Here is a 16,429-nt window from a genome sequence, read left to right on the forward strand (position 1 = left end):
CCACTGTCACTGCCGCCACCGCACCATGCGTCCCCCGGCACCGCGCAGGGGCAGCTCCCGCTGGGGGTCAGCAGGTCGGTGCCCCCGGCACCTGCCGCCTCAAAGAAAACAGAGGGGCTGCCTGTTCTTTCTTTTTCAGGAGAAGAACTGATCAGTGATTAGCTGAAGCCGCTATCTGATGTACCTTTAGCCTGAGCTATTAGTGTCCCAGAGGAGGGGAATATTTCCCTGTCCACGGGGTCATGCCAGCTGCAGAGACGCAGCACGCCAGGAGAAATGGGGCTGCGGTGAGGGTGCCTGGAAAGGACTGCTTTCCAAACCAACAGGAGAAGGATTTCCACAGCTTTCCCAGAGACGACAGTCAAACCACTGCAGGGAACCAGACCCTCCACCACCACCACCATCATGAAGGAAACTACTGAAAATGTCTCTCTGGACGATGCCAGCTGGAGCCAGGTGATGTGCGAGGGCTCGGCTGTGAGTGAGAGCCGCGCGGAGTGGCGAGGGACCCGAGGGGCTCAGCTGGCCCGCGGCTGCCGGGAGCGGGGAGAGGGAGGCAGCCATCCTGCGGGGAGCGACAGGCAGACATCCTGCCGGGATCAGGGAGAGGCAGGCACCCATCCTGCCAGGAGCGGGGAGCAACAGGCAGCCATCCTGCGGGGAGCGGGGAGAGGCAGGCAGCCATCCTGCGGGGAGAGACAGGCAGCCATCCATCCTGGCAGCGGGCTGGCACAGCCAGTGAGCCCCGAGGTGCTCCCGCTCCGAACCGTGGAGCCCAAAGCAGGCACATCGCCCACCGCAGCACACTGGGCATGAGGCTGGTGCCATGCAAGCCCTGCTCAGGTGCCACCGTGATGGAGCTGAGGGAGGGTCTCCAATTTTGTGCATGGGAGCGTATCCTGGACTGGCTTTCCCAGGAAAGCCTTCAAGTCTGGATCCCCACGTTTGCTGGGGAGCACCTGTTTTTCAAAAATTAGGTTCAGCATAAGGAAGGGCTCAGAGTGCTTTGGCAGTAGGGGTAGTTTGGAAGGCTTTCCTGTGGCTTCTCCAGCTGCTTGGTGTGATGTTGATTTCTACTGAAAAAAATAATCAGCCTTGTTTGCTGCGAGGGCAGGAGGTGCACGCAAAGATCATGGTCATCCTCTGCCAAAGACACCACAGGCATGGGCAGGGTCTGTACACAGGGAACAGGTACATTTGCCTTGGCTAGGGTTGGAGTCTGACAAGCAGGAAAAGCACAGAGCTGTGGGAGAGATATGGTTGGCTGGAAGGAAAACTGCAGGCATGTACACACAGCTCAACCCAAAGCTAGGACTTTGTCATTGCAGCTCTATGCAAAAGGGCCAAGTAGGCTCTTGTTATTTTAAATGATATCTCAGAACATTAAGTTCCAGCTGATAAATGGTGAATTTAAAAAACAGAAGAAAGAGACTGCACTAGTGGCTGTGTTTTATTTGTTCATAAAGCCTCCAAGGAAACAAGTCCATGTGGAATTCAATAACGGACATGCTTCCAGTGAACCTTCATTTTTAGCTGTCAAAATGCATCAATTACAATATTGATTTTGATTCAGTAGACTAATACCAAATTATTCAGTAATATGCACAATTTTGTTGCAGTAGACTAATACTGCTGAAGTAGTACATCTTTTTTCCTCAAAAAAAGTCTAATCTCTTTGTAGTGACATGACATTTATCTCCATTTTCAAAGTTTTCCCTTTGAATCTGAAAGTAACTAGAAGAGCACAGTACAGCATGTTTGGCCCTCATACATGTCACTAGAACAAAGTACTTTTTACACTGAGTGTGAACTGATAACTTATTTCAACTCTTCAGACTTTTGCACTACAGTAACTCATCAATAATACTGCTACATCCTATAAATACATTTCCCTTTGTGCTTCATCTTTTCTGAACTCAGACTTTAGCATCACTTTAGTTATTGTAATTAACTGTTGTAATCCACCTAACAACTTTTCCAGACCAAGACCCGGGATAGTATTTTTCACCCTGAAGAAGATAACAGTCTTTATTTCGCATACAGTGGAAAATCAAATGTTCTGGAGGTCAAAGAACTCTACTACCAGGTAAAAATAGTCATTTTTACACCTCCCTTCAGCAGGAAGCATATCCAGCAATGCCTGTTTCTATACCCAGACCATTTAAAATGCCAAGTAAAGTTGATAAAGATCACACAACTGTTGCATGGTCAGTTTGTGAGCAGAATCACACTACTGGCCGCAATACTGACAGCAGACTAACCCCTGTATTGTAAATATATATAGTAAAGTTAAGGGATAAGACAGGAATAGAGACCTGTTTCTAGGCCCTGCTTTGTTTCAGTCTTGAGCAAAATGAATCCTCTGAGGGCTGGAGCACAGGGGCTTTCTATTCAGCTAAGGATGAAAGGAGCTCTTGCTGGCAAGAACGCGTATGTGGAAGGGGATAAAGAGATGACTAACAAAGAGGATTTCAATGAACCAGTGAAATATTTCATCTCTTCTTCACCATGGCATCTGAATTAGATTTCACAATTTTCAGTTTCCTTGAATTTCTAATTATATCTAAAGTTTGAAACATTTAAAATTAACAATAAGTAACAAAGGACACAGAGAGTTTTAGTGATTAACAGAAGAAGAAAGGCATGAAAGCATAGGTGGCTGCAAAAGAACTTCCTTCTAGGTATTTCTGAAGATGAACAACAATATTTTAATATATGCTTTGCTTGTAACACTGTAACTTTGAAGGTATTTGTTGTTAAATAGTTTCTTGCTTGAATTGAAGGTACTTGTTTCCTTCTTTGTTAGGTTAACACAGCATCCCAGATTCCCTGGTATGAGAACCTTGCTCAGATGAAAATGCCCTGGACCTGGAAATCGGATCCTCGTTCCCATGTGACAGTAATCCAAAATCTGAGTCTAAAAGTGAGAAGTGGTCAGATGCTTGCAATTATAGGAACCACTGGTAAGAGCAACCACATTTTATTATATGGGCAGCTCTCAGATAAAATGAACACAATCAAGAGCAACGCTATGCAGTCTTTATGATGTTAAAATCAAGTTGAGAGAAAACTATTGGAGTGTCAGTAAAATACATTCTTTAAGTGATATGATGAACAAGGACACAAAGAAAATACTGAAGGGGAAAAAATAAAAATTCATTTTCAAACCAAACTCTGTTATGCCCTGCCCACATCTGCGTTCTGTTTCCTGAGGTATAGCGAGGTATTGTTACAAGTGTGGCCTGGCAGCTCCAGATCTGCTGGACATGAATCAGTTTCATGGCTCAGATTCAAAACAGGCCAATTGCAGACCATACTCAGATAGCAAACAAATGAAGCCAAAGCCCATAAGAAAGATCAGTGCCAACTTGCATAATAAGCATAAGCAGGAATTCTATTTGGACTGAAACAATTCTAACAGGATAAAATATTGCATTTGTGTTAATTAATAGAAACTTACAGAGAAGAAAAGACAGTTCCTCTTCTGTCTGGTGTTACTGCTTTATTACACTGGGGTTTGGTTTTTTCCTTCCATTTTCTGGTGGGACTGGTCAAGGGGGACAAGAAGTAGACACAGGACCTGTAAACTGAAGTAGAAAGTGCCACACTTGGGAGGTAAAAACCCCCATGCTGTGTCTCCACTAGAGTCTTGCATCAGGTTAGCTCAGTGATTCGGTGAAAATTCTCTCAAAGGCAAGGCATATTTGCCAAAAAAACTTCTAACTTTATTCCTAAAAAATGAGAGTTTTCTTTCCTATTGCCATGGGAATCTTTCCTTAGCACATATTGTTAATGTAAGTGAAGCTTACCTTAGAGATTCATTCTCCTGATAATGAAAGGAAAAGCTTTGTGATGAAATAACATACTGAGTTATAGATATAGCACCTTTGTAAGGCAACATACACTGAGCACAAACCCCTTTCAGCAAACTAGTCAAACTATTTTCAAAAGCTGTTTATCATCTATTTCATCAAATGCCTTGGTAAAATGGATTAAACTGCTGATGGGTTTCACATTGTCAATGGCAATCAATATGTCACTCTTAAACAGAGCAATACATGGTTTACAGATGGATGGGTTTCTTTCTTAAGATGTATGTATTAAGAAGCAAGTGTGGAGTTAATCTTTCAACAGGGAGACTGGAAATAAATGACATCTAATCATAAGAGAGTTCTGTGTGTTTACATACAGAATCATGCAACAAAAAGGAAAAATTCATTTGCTGTTTAACTCCAGATCAGGTTTTGTTTTCATTGTTTTACTTTTCTTACCTCTGGGTATGAACCAGCTTTTCTTAATTATTTAAATGACTTTTTGTCTAATTCAAGTCATAATAATTTTTATTTCAATCGTGATTAATGTTCTTATTGTCTGTATAATCATTCAATGCCTTAGTCATTCAGCCGATCCAGCTGCTGTTTCTGAATTCACAAATCCCTCACAAAGAAAGCTCTTGCTGAGCCTTCGGGTGCCAGCCCTGCAGCCAGGGCGGGACCATCTTTGACCCGTGTTTCAAAAGCGAAAGGGAGTTCACCGAAGAGATAAGGGACACTTGTGCTCGTGAAGCCGTCCTCAAAGCCAAACTACCCAGTTCTGCTGAGAAATGATAAGGGTTCAAACCACACACTCCATTCCAGGGGGGAGAGATTTCCTTAACAGGAGCTTATAGTCAGTGTTTTCTTTGAATATCATCCTGTCTCTGTGACTTTGGGAAAACTTTAGGAGGGTTGGCAAATATTTTTTTTTCCTTAACATCTCTGTCTGTGACAAGATTGCTTTTCAAAACCATCCCTTGGAAATTAATTTTCAGTTTTTATTTTTCTAGCTGGTGGAAAGACATCCTTGCTTGACGTGATAACCTGCCGGGATCATGGAGGCAAAATCAAGTCTGGTCAAGTCATGATCAACAACGAACCCAGCACTCCCCAGCTTGTTAGGAAACGCATAGCACACGTGAGGCAGGATGACCGACTGCTCCCCCACCTGACTGTCAGAGAAACACTTTTGTTCGTTGCCAAACTGCGCCTTCCAAAGTTTTTTTCAGACTCACAAAGGAAAAAAAGGGTAATTAAGCTGTTGGGAAAAAATAAAGTTGTCAAAAATGTGTCTGACAGGAATTATCCAAGAGATCCTGTGTGTTTGGAGTCAGAACAGCTAATCTGGCATTTTTTTATGTAGATTATGAATTATAAACCTTTTTCATCTTTCAAGATAGAAACCAACAATTGTTCCAAAGCTCATAAAAAATGACAATCTAGAGAAAGCATTAGAGAGGCTGAACGACGAACTAAATTTTTGATCGCTGAGTCTTTTTTAATGTTACCTCTAAAATCAACATTTGTTTTCAAGTGTCTCTAGCACAGAAATATCCAGATGAATTTTAACCATATTAATCATATTTTCAGTTGTACCTATGCACGAATGTGCAAATGAACTCTTGCTTGACGCCTGTCACCCTCGGATCCCCGCAGGTGGAAGACGTGATCGCGGAGCTCCGCCTGCGGCAATGCGCCAACACCCGCGTGGGGAACGAGTACCTGCGGGGCGTCTCCGGGGGAGAGAGGCGCAGGGTGAGCATCGGCGTGCAGCTGCTCTGGAACCCGGGTGAGCACCACTCGCACCTTCCGGGGCACACCCCACACCGCCTGGGCATATGCGGGAAGATGGAAACTTTCGGGGAAGAGCCGCACACTCAGTTGCCCCTAGGGCAGCGGGAGGAGTTCGTACTCGGGACACTTAACAGGCCTTGCCACACCCTCTGTCTGCCTTTCCACAGCACAGTTAGTGACTGCTGCTGGTCCATCTGCTTCAGTTGCAATCAGTGCTGATCACAGATAATACTGTAATTATTACAGGAATAATTCTGTAAACAGAATGTTTCAGCAGCTGACACACTTTTGGCACCTTTGCCAGTGGAAAAGTGGAGACAGAGGCAGAGCCCCCAGGGGCCTTCACCCACCACCAAAGGTTGCTCAAAGTTGCCTGAAGTTACTCTTACAGCAGTGCTCTGGTTTGTGCATATCAGTATAAGGTCTGGGTTTTATCCAACCACATGCCACAAGTTACTTTGGCTTATTTTAACATGGAGATTGTTTTCCTTCCCTCTGACACAGCCTCCATTTACATGTGCAGTATAAACAGGAAAGGTCATTTTCTTCACTGTAGTCAGTCATTGCAGTCTTGTGCAACTCACTGACATGGCTTCATGTTGCAGGTGAAATAGAAACTTCCATTGTCCTCAGTAGAAGCAAAACATGAGGCTAAATCCACAGCTGATTTTGCTGGATTGAATCCCCTCTTTGATCTTACATATATGTATCAAAAGCACCACCAACCTTGACTGAGCCTCTTGTCTAACAGGATTCCCCATCAGCTTTTTCCCTAGGAAGTGGATTTGAAAACTTTTTGCTTGTATAAAATTATACTTCTGTAGTCATGGGGAAAGCAGGTTTTTGCTTTTGTAAGAAGTGATGCACAGGAATAGCTGTACTGAAATAATAAAAAAAAAAAGTTATTTTCTTTAAATTTAAAAATAATGAGTGAAATTTCATGCACTAGCACCATTTCACTTAGAACATATTTTCCAAACCACACGTGCTGCTTTCCACAGCTAAACTTACTGTCTTTGGCAGGAATACTCATACTTGATGAACCCACGTCTGGACTGGACAGTTTTACTGCACATAACCTTGTGATAACATTATCCAGACTGGCCAGAGGAAACAGATTGGTTCTTCTTTCACTTCATCAGCCCCGCTCAGACATCTTCCAGCTGTTTGATTTGGTTCTTCTGATGACTTCTGGACTCACTGCCTACTGTGGAACAGCTAAAGACATGGTCCAGTATTTCACAGAACTAGGCTATCCCTGCCCAAGGTACTGCAATCCTGCAGATTTTTACGGTCAGTATCAAGCACTGTCATAAAAAAAAGGGAAATAATTTGTTTTCCTAAGTGGCTAGGTAATGGTGATTTTTATTGACCATGACTGTCTCAGAAATTCCTTGTAACTAACGCAAATCAATACTGCAGGAAGTTCACTTTTTAATAGGATCCTTATTTGTCAGTACAGGAAATGTAGCAAAAACAAGAGGTACAAGGGGACAAAACTAATTTTAAAAACACTCCTTCTAACAGTGCCAGATGCAGTAACTTGTCAACATGTTTAGCATACTTATCCCCATGTTTTAGCTGACTGAAACGTCTTCTCTGGGAAAGATACAGATAAACTGATCAACTGTTTTCTGTAGGCAGTTCTCTGATTTCTCAGTTTCGAAAATGTAGAAGTTTGTTTCCCAGAAGCTAACTCCTAGTCTGAGACAAAACTGGAACAAGTACTGGGAAAAAGGAGTGCTGCCCTACAGAAGCACAATGGAAGGGAGAAAATCCCAACCCAAATCAGCAATCTTTTTACTCCTCAAAGAAAACTTATGTGGTTTCAAATCCATTCATTTTCTGGGTTTTGCAATGTGGAAAAGGAATCTGCCCTGTTAATCTAATGGCAGGAATCTCTTAACAGAGGCTGGCTCAATTGCAGCCCTTAGGTCTTTGCACTCAAGTTGGCCAGAAAACCTGGTAGAGACCTCAGACAACAATAATGTTGTGGAGTAATCTCTTCAGCTGTGCCCATGTGGCAGGCAGTGCCAGCTGTACAGAGATAAATGGAAGTTAACCTTGGTGTCAAGCCCCACAAAAAGACCTTTGTCACCATGAGGGTTCAGAGCAGTCCTGAGCCAAGCACAGCCTTGGGGAAGGCTTGCAGCACCCCTGGATAGGAATGGAAAACCAGAGGAGTCCTGGGGAAACCCATAGCTCCAGCCTGTGGTTACAGAGACAACAACCTGTGCCATGGGAGTGGGGAGGGCAGACAAGCAGGGGAAGATCATTGAATGGTGTGCACTGAGTCAGTAGGCACAGGAAAAGAAAGGAAATATGGGCAGCAGGAAGGTGGAAATAGGACAGGATGGCAGAGCAATAGGACAAGATGAAATAGGACATCTTGTCCTATTTCCACTTGTCCTTGTGGAAATAGGACAAGATGGCATTCACAGCAAGAGGGAGCACCTGATGGAAACACTCAGATGCTGGCTGTGTGTCTGACAGAGAAACAAGCGACCCGAGCAGAAGGGAAGGCAGAGAATTTCTGATGGACTCCTCCTAACAGTGGCTGAAGAGACATGATCAACCCAGTGCAAGGAGTCAGGAAATGTGCAGTGATAGTTCTCTCAGAAAGTATCTGAAAACTTCAGATATTGTCAATCTACACCAAAGATCAGCATGGGAAAATACTACTGTAAGTTTAGATTAAAAAAAAAAAAAAAAACCAACAAAAGAAACCTAAGTCAACTATTATTGGTATCACTACGCACTATGTTGTCCTTAGATAATATTTCTTTTGGACTTTCTCAGTATCAGGTAAAGTTTATGGCACCTCTATAACTATAATTGTGCACAGGAAGAAAAAATGTGATTTAAGTCAAAGTCACACATAAAAGACTGTAAATGCCTACATGACAGGAAAGAAATTCAAACTATTTTTTCTCAGCACTGTTTTCAAGGTGCTATGAAATTTATAAACATCTGAAATAGTAGTTTATAATACTATAATAAGCAATTATGTAATATCTCAGTGATTCATTGAGTGACTAGGTAAGAAACATACACATTAACAATCTGTTAATCTCTAATTACCTAAAATAACTGATAATTTTAACTGTTGTAAGTTAATGAATGTACACAGGTTGGACTGTTTGCTCCCAAGTAAATCCCTGATTCTAAACACATTGTAAAGTTATTTATTCTATAGCACATGGACTCAAATCAAGTAATGTCTTGCAGTTGACTTGACCAGTATTGATAAACAGACTGCAGAAAAGGAGATGGAAAGCCAAAAAACAGCAAATACTCTTGCCAACTTGTTCTTAGAAAAGGTCAAACACTTTGATGATTTTTTATGGAAAGCTACTGAAGGAGACAACACTGATACCACAGTCATCAAGCAGAGGTAAAGAAAAGAATGTCATAGAGAAGAACTGGAATAATAGCTACACCTTCTGCTAATCTATTTTTTTTTCTCTTTTTATTTTGGGCAGGAATTCAGAAGAGGTTCTCAATATGCCTCACCATTTAAATGATCAGTTACCAGGAGCCTTGAAGCAGTTCACAATATTATTAAGGTAATCTTGTTATGTATTGTGCCCATTTGTATTTAAAATCATCAGAAAGAGGCACAGAACATCCCACCCCAGTTTTCTTCCTTCAAGCTTTCACCTTGGTAGTTCAGTTCCTGCAACTTGCTGGCTTTGGCAAGGACAGGAGTTGGGCTCCTGTCCTTGCCAAAGCCAGTAAGTTCCAGGAACTGATCTGAACACTGGCTGGGGCTGTGTGTCTGAATATAACTGGCATTAGTAAGTGTTCTATCTTATGGTCAATATTGCTGTTTTCCTAGTCGTCAGGTCTCCAATGACTTCAGAGATCTTTCAAGATTACTAATCCATGGATTTGAAGCCCTTCTTATGTCATTACTAATTGGATTTTTGTACTATGGCCATGAAAAAAACGGACTCTCTATTCGGGACACAACAGCACTGCTGTACATGATAGGTGCCCTTATCCCATTCACAATAATTTTGGATGTTATTGCCAAATGTAAGTGTCAGTCTTCTTGTAAATGCTATAAGGAATCAAAATGAAAAAATTCTTAAATCTATGACAAAAATAAGCTTATTCATACAACCCAGTGTATTTGTTCCTCCCCTGCAGGTCATTCAGAAAGAGCAATGCTTTATCATGACTTGGAAGGTGGAATGTACTCTGTTAGCCCATACTTCTTCGCTAAGGTAATCGGTTTTGCTGCCAGGAAATACAAACAGCCGTCTTGAACATTAAAAAACACAAGCAAAACAAAGCCTTGTTGAATAAATAATCACATTCATATCAGACTTTGTTCTTTTGTGTCTGCCAGCTGAAGCTATCAGTCTCACTTCCTTTGTATTAATAGATTAGGCCTCACACTAGTTTAGAATTTTGCCGTAAGTCATGGCTGAGATCCCACACCCAGAAAAGGCAAAGTCTTTGGCCAAAACGTGAGAAATCTCAGACTCAGATTTCCAGGTTTAGACAATTTTACATACCTGCTGTTTAATTCAACTGCAGCATCTCTGAAAGTTTGCTTATATATCTTGATCTGTAAAACAAAATATTCATATCAAATGCTAAAGCAGAGGTAAAACAGAAATTACAGAATGCTGTGATATTTCCAGTTTGGGCCTGCATTGGTCTGAACTAAAAAATGTGTTACGTGCACAAAGAGCCAGAGTTTCTAGAATCAAATTTAGAACTTTTAAAAAACGACATTCTCTTTTTCACAAGGGTTTTGAATAATCCCTCTTTTGTGATGTTAGATGAGTTCTGCCTGCCATGGCATCTGTAATTTAGGTTTCCATTTCTGCACAGGATTTTAAATGCTTATTAGTGGTTGCCAGAGAAAAAAATTCTTTGCATTGTGTCACAAAGATTGCACATTATTCACAGAGAAATCGATGTAATTTGTTACAACCTTAGTATTAGAGGATAGTAGCAACTCTCTTTGAAGAATTAATACTCTCTTATATACCTCTTCAGATATTTGAGAAAATCCCAGTTATGCTTTTGTTTTACAATGACTCAAGTTGCTACCTGGACTGCCTTTGGGACAAGGTGGTGAGGAGACCAACGGCCAAATTTGTCTCAAATTTGACATCACACAAGTTTAACTAAATTGGGACAAAACATTCAATTGCTGTGAGTCAGTAACAGTAGTACTGTTATCAAGCACACCAGTTCACAGCAAAAGTGTATTGGGTTCTTAGACTCTCTCAAAACTCTTAACAAAACAAGCTGTAACAGTTAGTTTTAGGCATTGTCACAGCAGGAGAAAAAATTAGCAAGGGTTTGTTTCATGGTTTTGCATGTCACTGGCAAGCTGTAACAGGGAGATGATTGCATTCTAAGGGAGTATTTCCTATAGCTTTTATAAACAGCGCACAAGTACATTAAGGCACATCTCATGTATTTTTGTAATTATCATTCACCTTTTTCTCTTTTTTTTTAAATTTTCTTTTTCATCTTCCCAAACAGATTCTGGGGGAACTCCCAGAACACTGCATTTTTGTTGTAATTTATGGGATTCCCATCTACTGGCTGGCAAACCTTGTTCCTGATCCAGAACACTTCCTGCTGAACTTCCTGTTGCTGTGGTTGGCTGTTTACAGTGCCCGTGCCATGGCACTTTGGGTGGCAGCTCTGCTGCCGACCTTACAGCTCTCTGCCTTCTTTGGCAATGTCCTCTTCACATCATTCTACCTCAGTGGTGGGTTTGTGATAAGCCTAAAAAGCCTCTGGACAGGTAGGACAAAGCTCCCACCCTCCCTCCAAATTGAAACATCAATGGCTTTCATCAGTGACAGTGTGTCCTGTGCAGGAAAACTCAGCTTTGTTCTTACCTTGGCAGTTTTTTTCTTGGATGGTGACAGTGCAGTCAGGTCACCCATTTTATATCAGTTTCTCCATCTGAAAATGAGGCAACAAGAAGTTTGGTCAAAAAAGCAATAGTGAAAGGGTAGCTTCTTATGTGGTTGCTGAATTCTTCAGTAAAAAGAATTGTGTTCAAAAGAGGAAGATGGAGCTCCAGGAAGACTTAGTTGACAGGGGGAGTTTGATGGATATGGATATTAGCTAACTCCTGATTTCCCATCTCCATGTAACTATGTAAAGTATATCTGCCATTTTGTCCAATAATAAACTGTCACATGTTTACAGCCTCTGGCTGTCAAGAAGTGAGACAAACCTGCTGTATTTGGCAGCAGCACAGCAGTATTCTAGGTCTCAAGTTTCGTGTGTATGAATCAATTTCTGTCATTTTCTTTTTCAGTTCCTTTTTGGGTTTCAAAAATCTCTTTTCTTAGATGGAATTTTGAAGGAATGATGCAAGTTCAGTTCACTGACACCACATATGAAATGACTGATGGAAACGTTACTTATCAAATACCAGGAAAACTCGTAAGTCAGTAATAAAAATCGTTGCACATATTGATAAGAAATTGGAATTTTTGAAAGAAATTGCTATTTATATGCCTGTCATATATTATAATTTTATCATTTAAATAGCTGGTGTAGGCCTCAAATTTAGCAATTGCCAAATCAACACATGAAGCTGGGTTACACTTGGTTGTAAATTTGTTCCTCAAGATGGCCCTACAGCAGTTCCTCCTTCTATGCCTTTCTGTTAGTTGAAGAGAAAAAAACAAAATAGTAAAGGGTAACTCTTTCCTACACCAGCCCTAACTATGCACTTTGCTGGAACTGTGTTCTTCTGAAATAGGAATAAGGTAGCTGCAACCCTCTATCAAACCACCCTGGAAGCTACACCCAAGATGGAAAACAGGGGAAGGTAGCAGGTGCCAGGAAAGCTTACACATAAAACACACTTCACAGATCCAGCACGAAAATGTTGTGCCTTTTGCTAATTTTGTGCTATTGGTCACTACAGGTCACTCAGGCTCTGGACCTGGACTCCCACCCTCTCTATGTGAGCTACCTTGTCCTCGCTGGCATCATTTGCAGCTTCCTGCTTTTATACTATTTATCTCTGCGCTTCATCAAGCAGAAAGCGAGCCAAGACTGGTAAGGGCAGCGGAGGCAGCAGGTGCCGGCCTCCCTCGCAGGAACAGGGGCAGCAGCTCCCGCAGCAGGAGCGGCAGCGCGGCTGCCACAGGATGGCAGCAGAAGCCCAGGAGTCGGGAGCCTGCCACGGACCGCGGCTGCAGCCTGGCATCGGGGGCGGGGTGGGCTTGGGGCTTTGCCTTCACTTGGGCTTTTGCTGCACTTACGGCTTGAGCGAGTGACAAGGTGCTTGCGAGTCCTGCACGTCTGGAAATTGTCTGAGCTGTGGGACACCGATGGAAAAGGACCCACGGCACTCTGTAATAATAGCTGATGTTCTAGTCCATAATGTTTGAACATACGATGATCACTTACTTAATTGAGAGGGCTACAAGAGAACAGGATCAAAACACTTTCTGTGGCATGTATGACATTTAACATAGAAGATTCCACAAGTGTTTCAGGAGAACATGCAAGGATGGATAACACAATTGTAAACTACTCTGTGTTCTAATTTCTTATGTGTTTTAAAGCTTTGCCTTTGTGTTCCAGTAATACGCTGATGATGCCCAAACCAGGTATTTGCTCACTGTAGGGATGAGACCTTGTAACAAATAAAATTATGTCACCTTCTTGGATTTATTTTTACAATATAAATGCATATCAATTGTGTGTTATTAATGACAACTTTCTCCATTGCAATACACATCCTAGCAATTTGCCAATTTTTCTTCCTAAGGTTCTCAGGTAGAAAACACCAACCTGTCCCTGAGTAATTAAAAATCTAATTATGCAACCTATTAATGCTTGTCTAGTGCACCTAGTTATGCTCAGAAAATGATTATCAGTAAATACATGGCTGTAATTCACAGAGTCATGGTAAGTGCATGTACAAATTATGTGTACAGTTACTGTGAGCATTTTGTAAGATTAGCTTGCTTGCTTTTAAACATTTAGATGAATTTCTCTGTTCCTACATATAGAAACCCAAAGCAGATTGTCTACTTGACTTTCACTTGCACACTGCACACAGTAGAAAACTCCTAGTGTAATTAGCTGTAATGTCCCAGATACTGTCATGTAAATTGTGAGGTTTGGTTGGTTTTGGTTGTTCTGTTTTGGGGTTTTTTTGTTGGTGTTTTTTTTTTGTTGTTGTTGTTGTTTTTTAAGAAATAGGAATGAAAGAACAACTGTGTTTCATTATTCTCTTTGGCAGTCAGGACTGCCAAGTTACTTTCCACAGGTTCCACATGGTATTAAATTCCCAGGAGGACCCTGGTCAGTAGATGTTAAGCAGGTCTGATAAAATAAGATCTTCAGCCCCAGGCAGCAGTAGGAATCCAAGACACATTCTAAGGTGAATCCTACCATTTCTTTCTCATTCTGCTGCATTTGATTTCAAAAAAACCCACTTGATCTGATCTTAGTGCCATTTTGAAATTATCAGATTTTCACTGCCTTTTAGTGGCAAAGCCAATTCTTTCAGTCCAATTCAGCATCATTAAATTGTCAGAATAGCAGCTTCCTGTTTGATTCTTAATTATTCCTTTTTATTATATTTAAGACACTTAATTTTTTTTAAAGTGGTTTACTCTTCTTTGTAATGATCTGTTGTGATTAGAATCTCTTTTATATTACACTGAAGTTTTAAGGGTATATATTGGTACTTCTAGTCTAAACCTCTATTTTCAAGGTATTTAGAGGATTAAATTCTAGGCTGACTCTCTGTTGTGAATTCACTTTGATGTTTAATAAAAAAAAAAAGGAGCGACACAATGGGAGAAATTAAAGACATAAGGGACAGCTCTGAATTTTAGGGGCATATTGTCATGCACAGAAATCTTCAGACATCTAGATAAGAATATACCATAGCCTTAACTTTGAATTTCCTTCCTTTTGTGAAATTAGTCAGGCTGCTGACATTACTTAAACAGCCTTTTTCCATTTAATATTCCACCCTCTCACCATTATGCAGCAGGACCAAACGGTGTGAGTGTTTCAGAGGTGGTGTTATGACAAGGCTGGATGTATCCATAATGGGGACTTGAGCGGTGAGCCGAGGAACAGCCCGCGTGCGGAGTGCGGGAAGAGCTATCATAGGATGTGGCCAGGCCTCTGTTTACACAGAAAAAGCTCATATTCTATATACTACAATTACATTAGCACGCTGCCTATGATCATATCTTGTTTCCTTGATGCCGAGAGATGGGGAATCTAGGCTGTGATTATTGTTCCAGCCTTTAGCAATAAGAAGGTAGGAGCCTTGAAATACCAGCAATTAGCGTTCGTGCCTAACAATAGCATCCGTGGGGTGCGTGCGGAGAAGAGCTCAGGCACCAGTGGGTGGATGACACACAACCTGCCCCACTTGCAAATAATGCAGCTTTGGGGGAATGATGTCCCTCTCAGCCAGGGAAGGTCATGCCATGCTCCCACTGCAGAGCTGCTGCTGCAAAAGCAAATGGCTGGTGAGGCACTAGAAGTCTTCCCACGAGCTCCAACCAAGGCTCAAAGTCATAACTGAATTTCAACACAGCTTTGCTTTCCAAGTTTGAGAGTAGCCATTCCTTCTCCTTAGACTCTCCCTGCATCAGCAGCAGCAGCAGCTCACTCTTCCCTCCTGTCTGCACTCCCTCTGTCAGTATAACCAGAGCTGCTGCAGTCCACAACAATCTCAACGCTGACAAGGAAGGCACAAGGAAGGCACTGCCCAAGACTCACCGTGCTGCCCCCTCTGCCCAAAACTCACCGTGCTGCCCCCTCTGCCCAAAACTCACCGTGCTTCACCCTCTGCCCAAAACTCACCGTGCTTCCCCCTCTGCCCAAAACTCACCGTGCTGCCCCCTCTGCCCAAAACTCACCGTGCTGCCCCCTCTGCCCAAAACTCACCGTGCTTCACCCTCTGCCCAAAACTCACCGTGCTTCCCCCTCTGCCCAAAACTCACCGTGCTCCCCCTCTGCTCAAAACTCACCGTGCTGCCCCCTCTGCCCAAAACTCACCGTGCTCCCCCTCTGCCCAAAACTCACCGTGCTCCCACTCTGCCCAAAACTCACCGTGCTTCCCCCTCTGCCCAAAACTCACCGTGCTTCCCCCTCTGCCTAAAACTCACCGTGCTCCCACTCTGCTCAAAACTCACTGTGCTGCCCCCTCTGCCCAAAACTCACCGTGCTGCCCACTCTGCCCAAAACTCACTGTGCTGCCCCCTCTGCCCAAAACTCACCGTGCTGCCCACTCTGCCTAAAACTCACTGTGCTGCCCACTCCACAGGGCCAGTACAATCTTGGCGACTTTAGCAGCGTGGTAAGGCAGATGTGCAACTCAGCAAAGCACTGCCCACCAGTCTGACAGTGCCACCATCCCAAGGATCCACCAGTGGCTGTCTTTGCTCTCCCTGTATCCTCCCTGGCCAGCTTTAGAAGGGATCTCCTCAGCTGTAAGACCCAGTCCCTGCTCCTGCAGGGAACCAAGTCAATGCAAAACTGGTTTTGAACTGGCACCACATTTAGCTGGTTACAGGGTTTCCAGGCTGTTTGAACTGTGCACAACCCAGCTGCACCAGTCTCTGGGGCTGCAGTGTGCAGATGTGTCCAGTTTGGGAATGGGATTATCAAACACAAGCAGCAATGACGTTTGTAAGGAAAATTCACCAAATTTAGGGCCACAAAAGTCGTTGTTGGTTACATGGATACTGATCTGTTGAGAAACAGATTTAAAAATTCCCTTTATTAGTTTAGTATTTAATATGGCAAGAAGTGGAAAGTTCTTCCCCAATTTCCATTCCAAATTT

General features: G+C 42.6%; 1 protein-coding gene across 1 annotated transcript; it reads left to right on the forward strand.

Moving 5' to 3' along the window:
* Positions 1-185: 185 nt before the first annotated feature.
* On the forward strand, positions 186-12,666 carry ABCG8 (ATP binding cassette subfamily G member 8). Its single transcript, XM_058802348.1, has 13 exons — positions 186-456; positions 1,982-2,086; positions 2,807-2,963; positions 4,826-5,064; positions 5,472-5,604; positions 6,633-6,902; positions 8,838-9,003; positions 9,092-9,175; positions 9,448-9,647; positions 9,762-9,838; positions 11,118-11,385; positions 11,911-12,038; positions 12,529-12,666. Exons 1-13 carry the CDS (start codon positions 406-408, stop codon positions 12,664-12,666), a joined length of 2,016 nt encoding a protein of 671 aa, XP_058658331.1. The 5' UTR covers positions 186-405.
* Positions 12,667-16,429: the final 3,763 nt, after the last annotated feature.

The sequence above is a fragment of the Ammospiza caudacuta genome, chromosome 3, assembly GCF_027887145.1.
Source record: "Ammospiza caudacuta isolate bAmmCau1 chromosome 3, bAmmCau1.pri, whole genome shotgun sequence".
NCBI classification, from domain to species: domain Eukaryota; kingdom Metazoa; phylum Chordata; class Aves; order Passeriformes; family Passerellidae; genus Ammospiza; species Ammospiza caudacuta.

Bases quoted from the DNA above. Each gene is read 5' to 3' on its own strand.
- ABCG8 (XM_058802348.1), top strand. From the start codon at position 406: ATGAAGGAAACTACTGAAAATGTCTCTCTGGACGATGCCAGCTGGAGC. The intron at 9,648-9,761 runs GTAAGTGTCAGT...CCTCCCCTGCAG, and splicing joins TTTGGATGTTATTGCCAAAT to GTCATTCAGAAAGAGCAATG. The intron at 9,839-11,117 runs GTAATCGGTTTT...CTTCCCAAACAG, and splicing joins GCCCATACTTCTTCGCTAAG to ATTCTGGGGGAACTCCCAGA.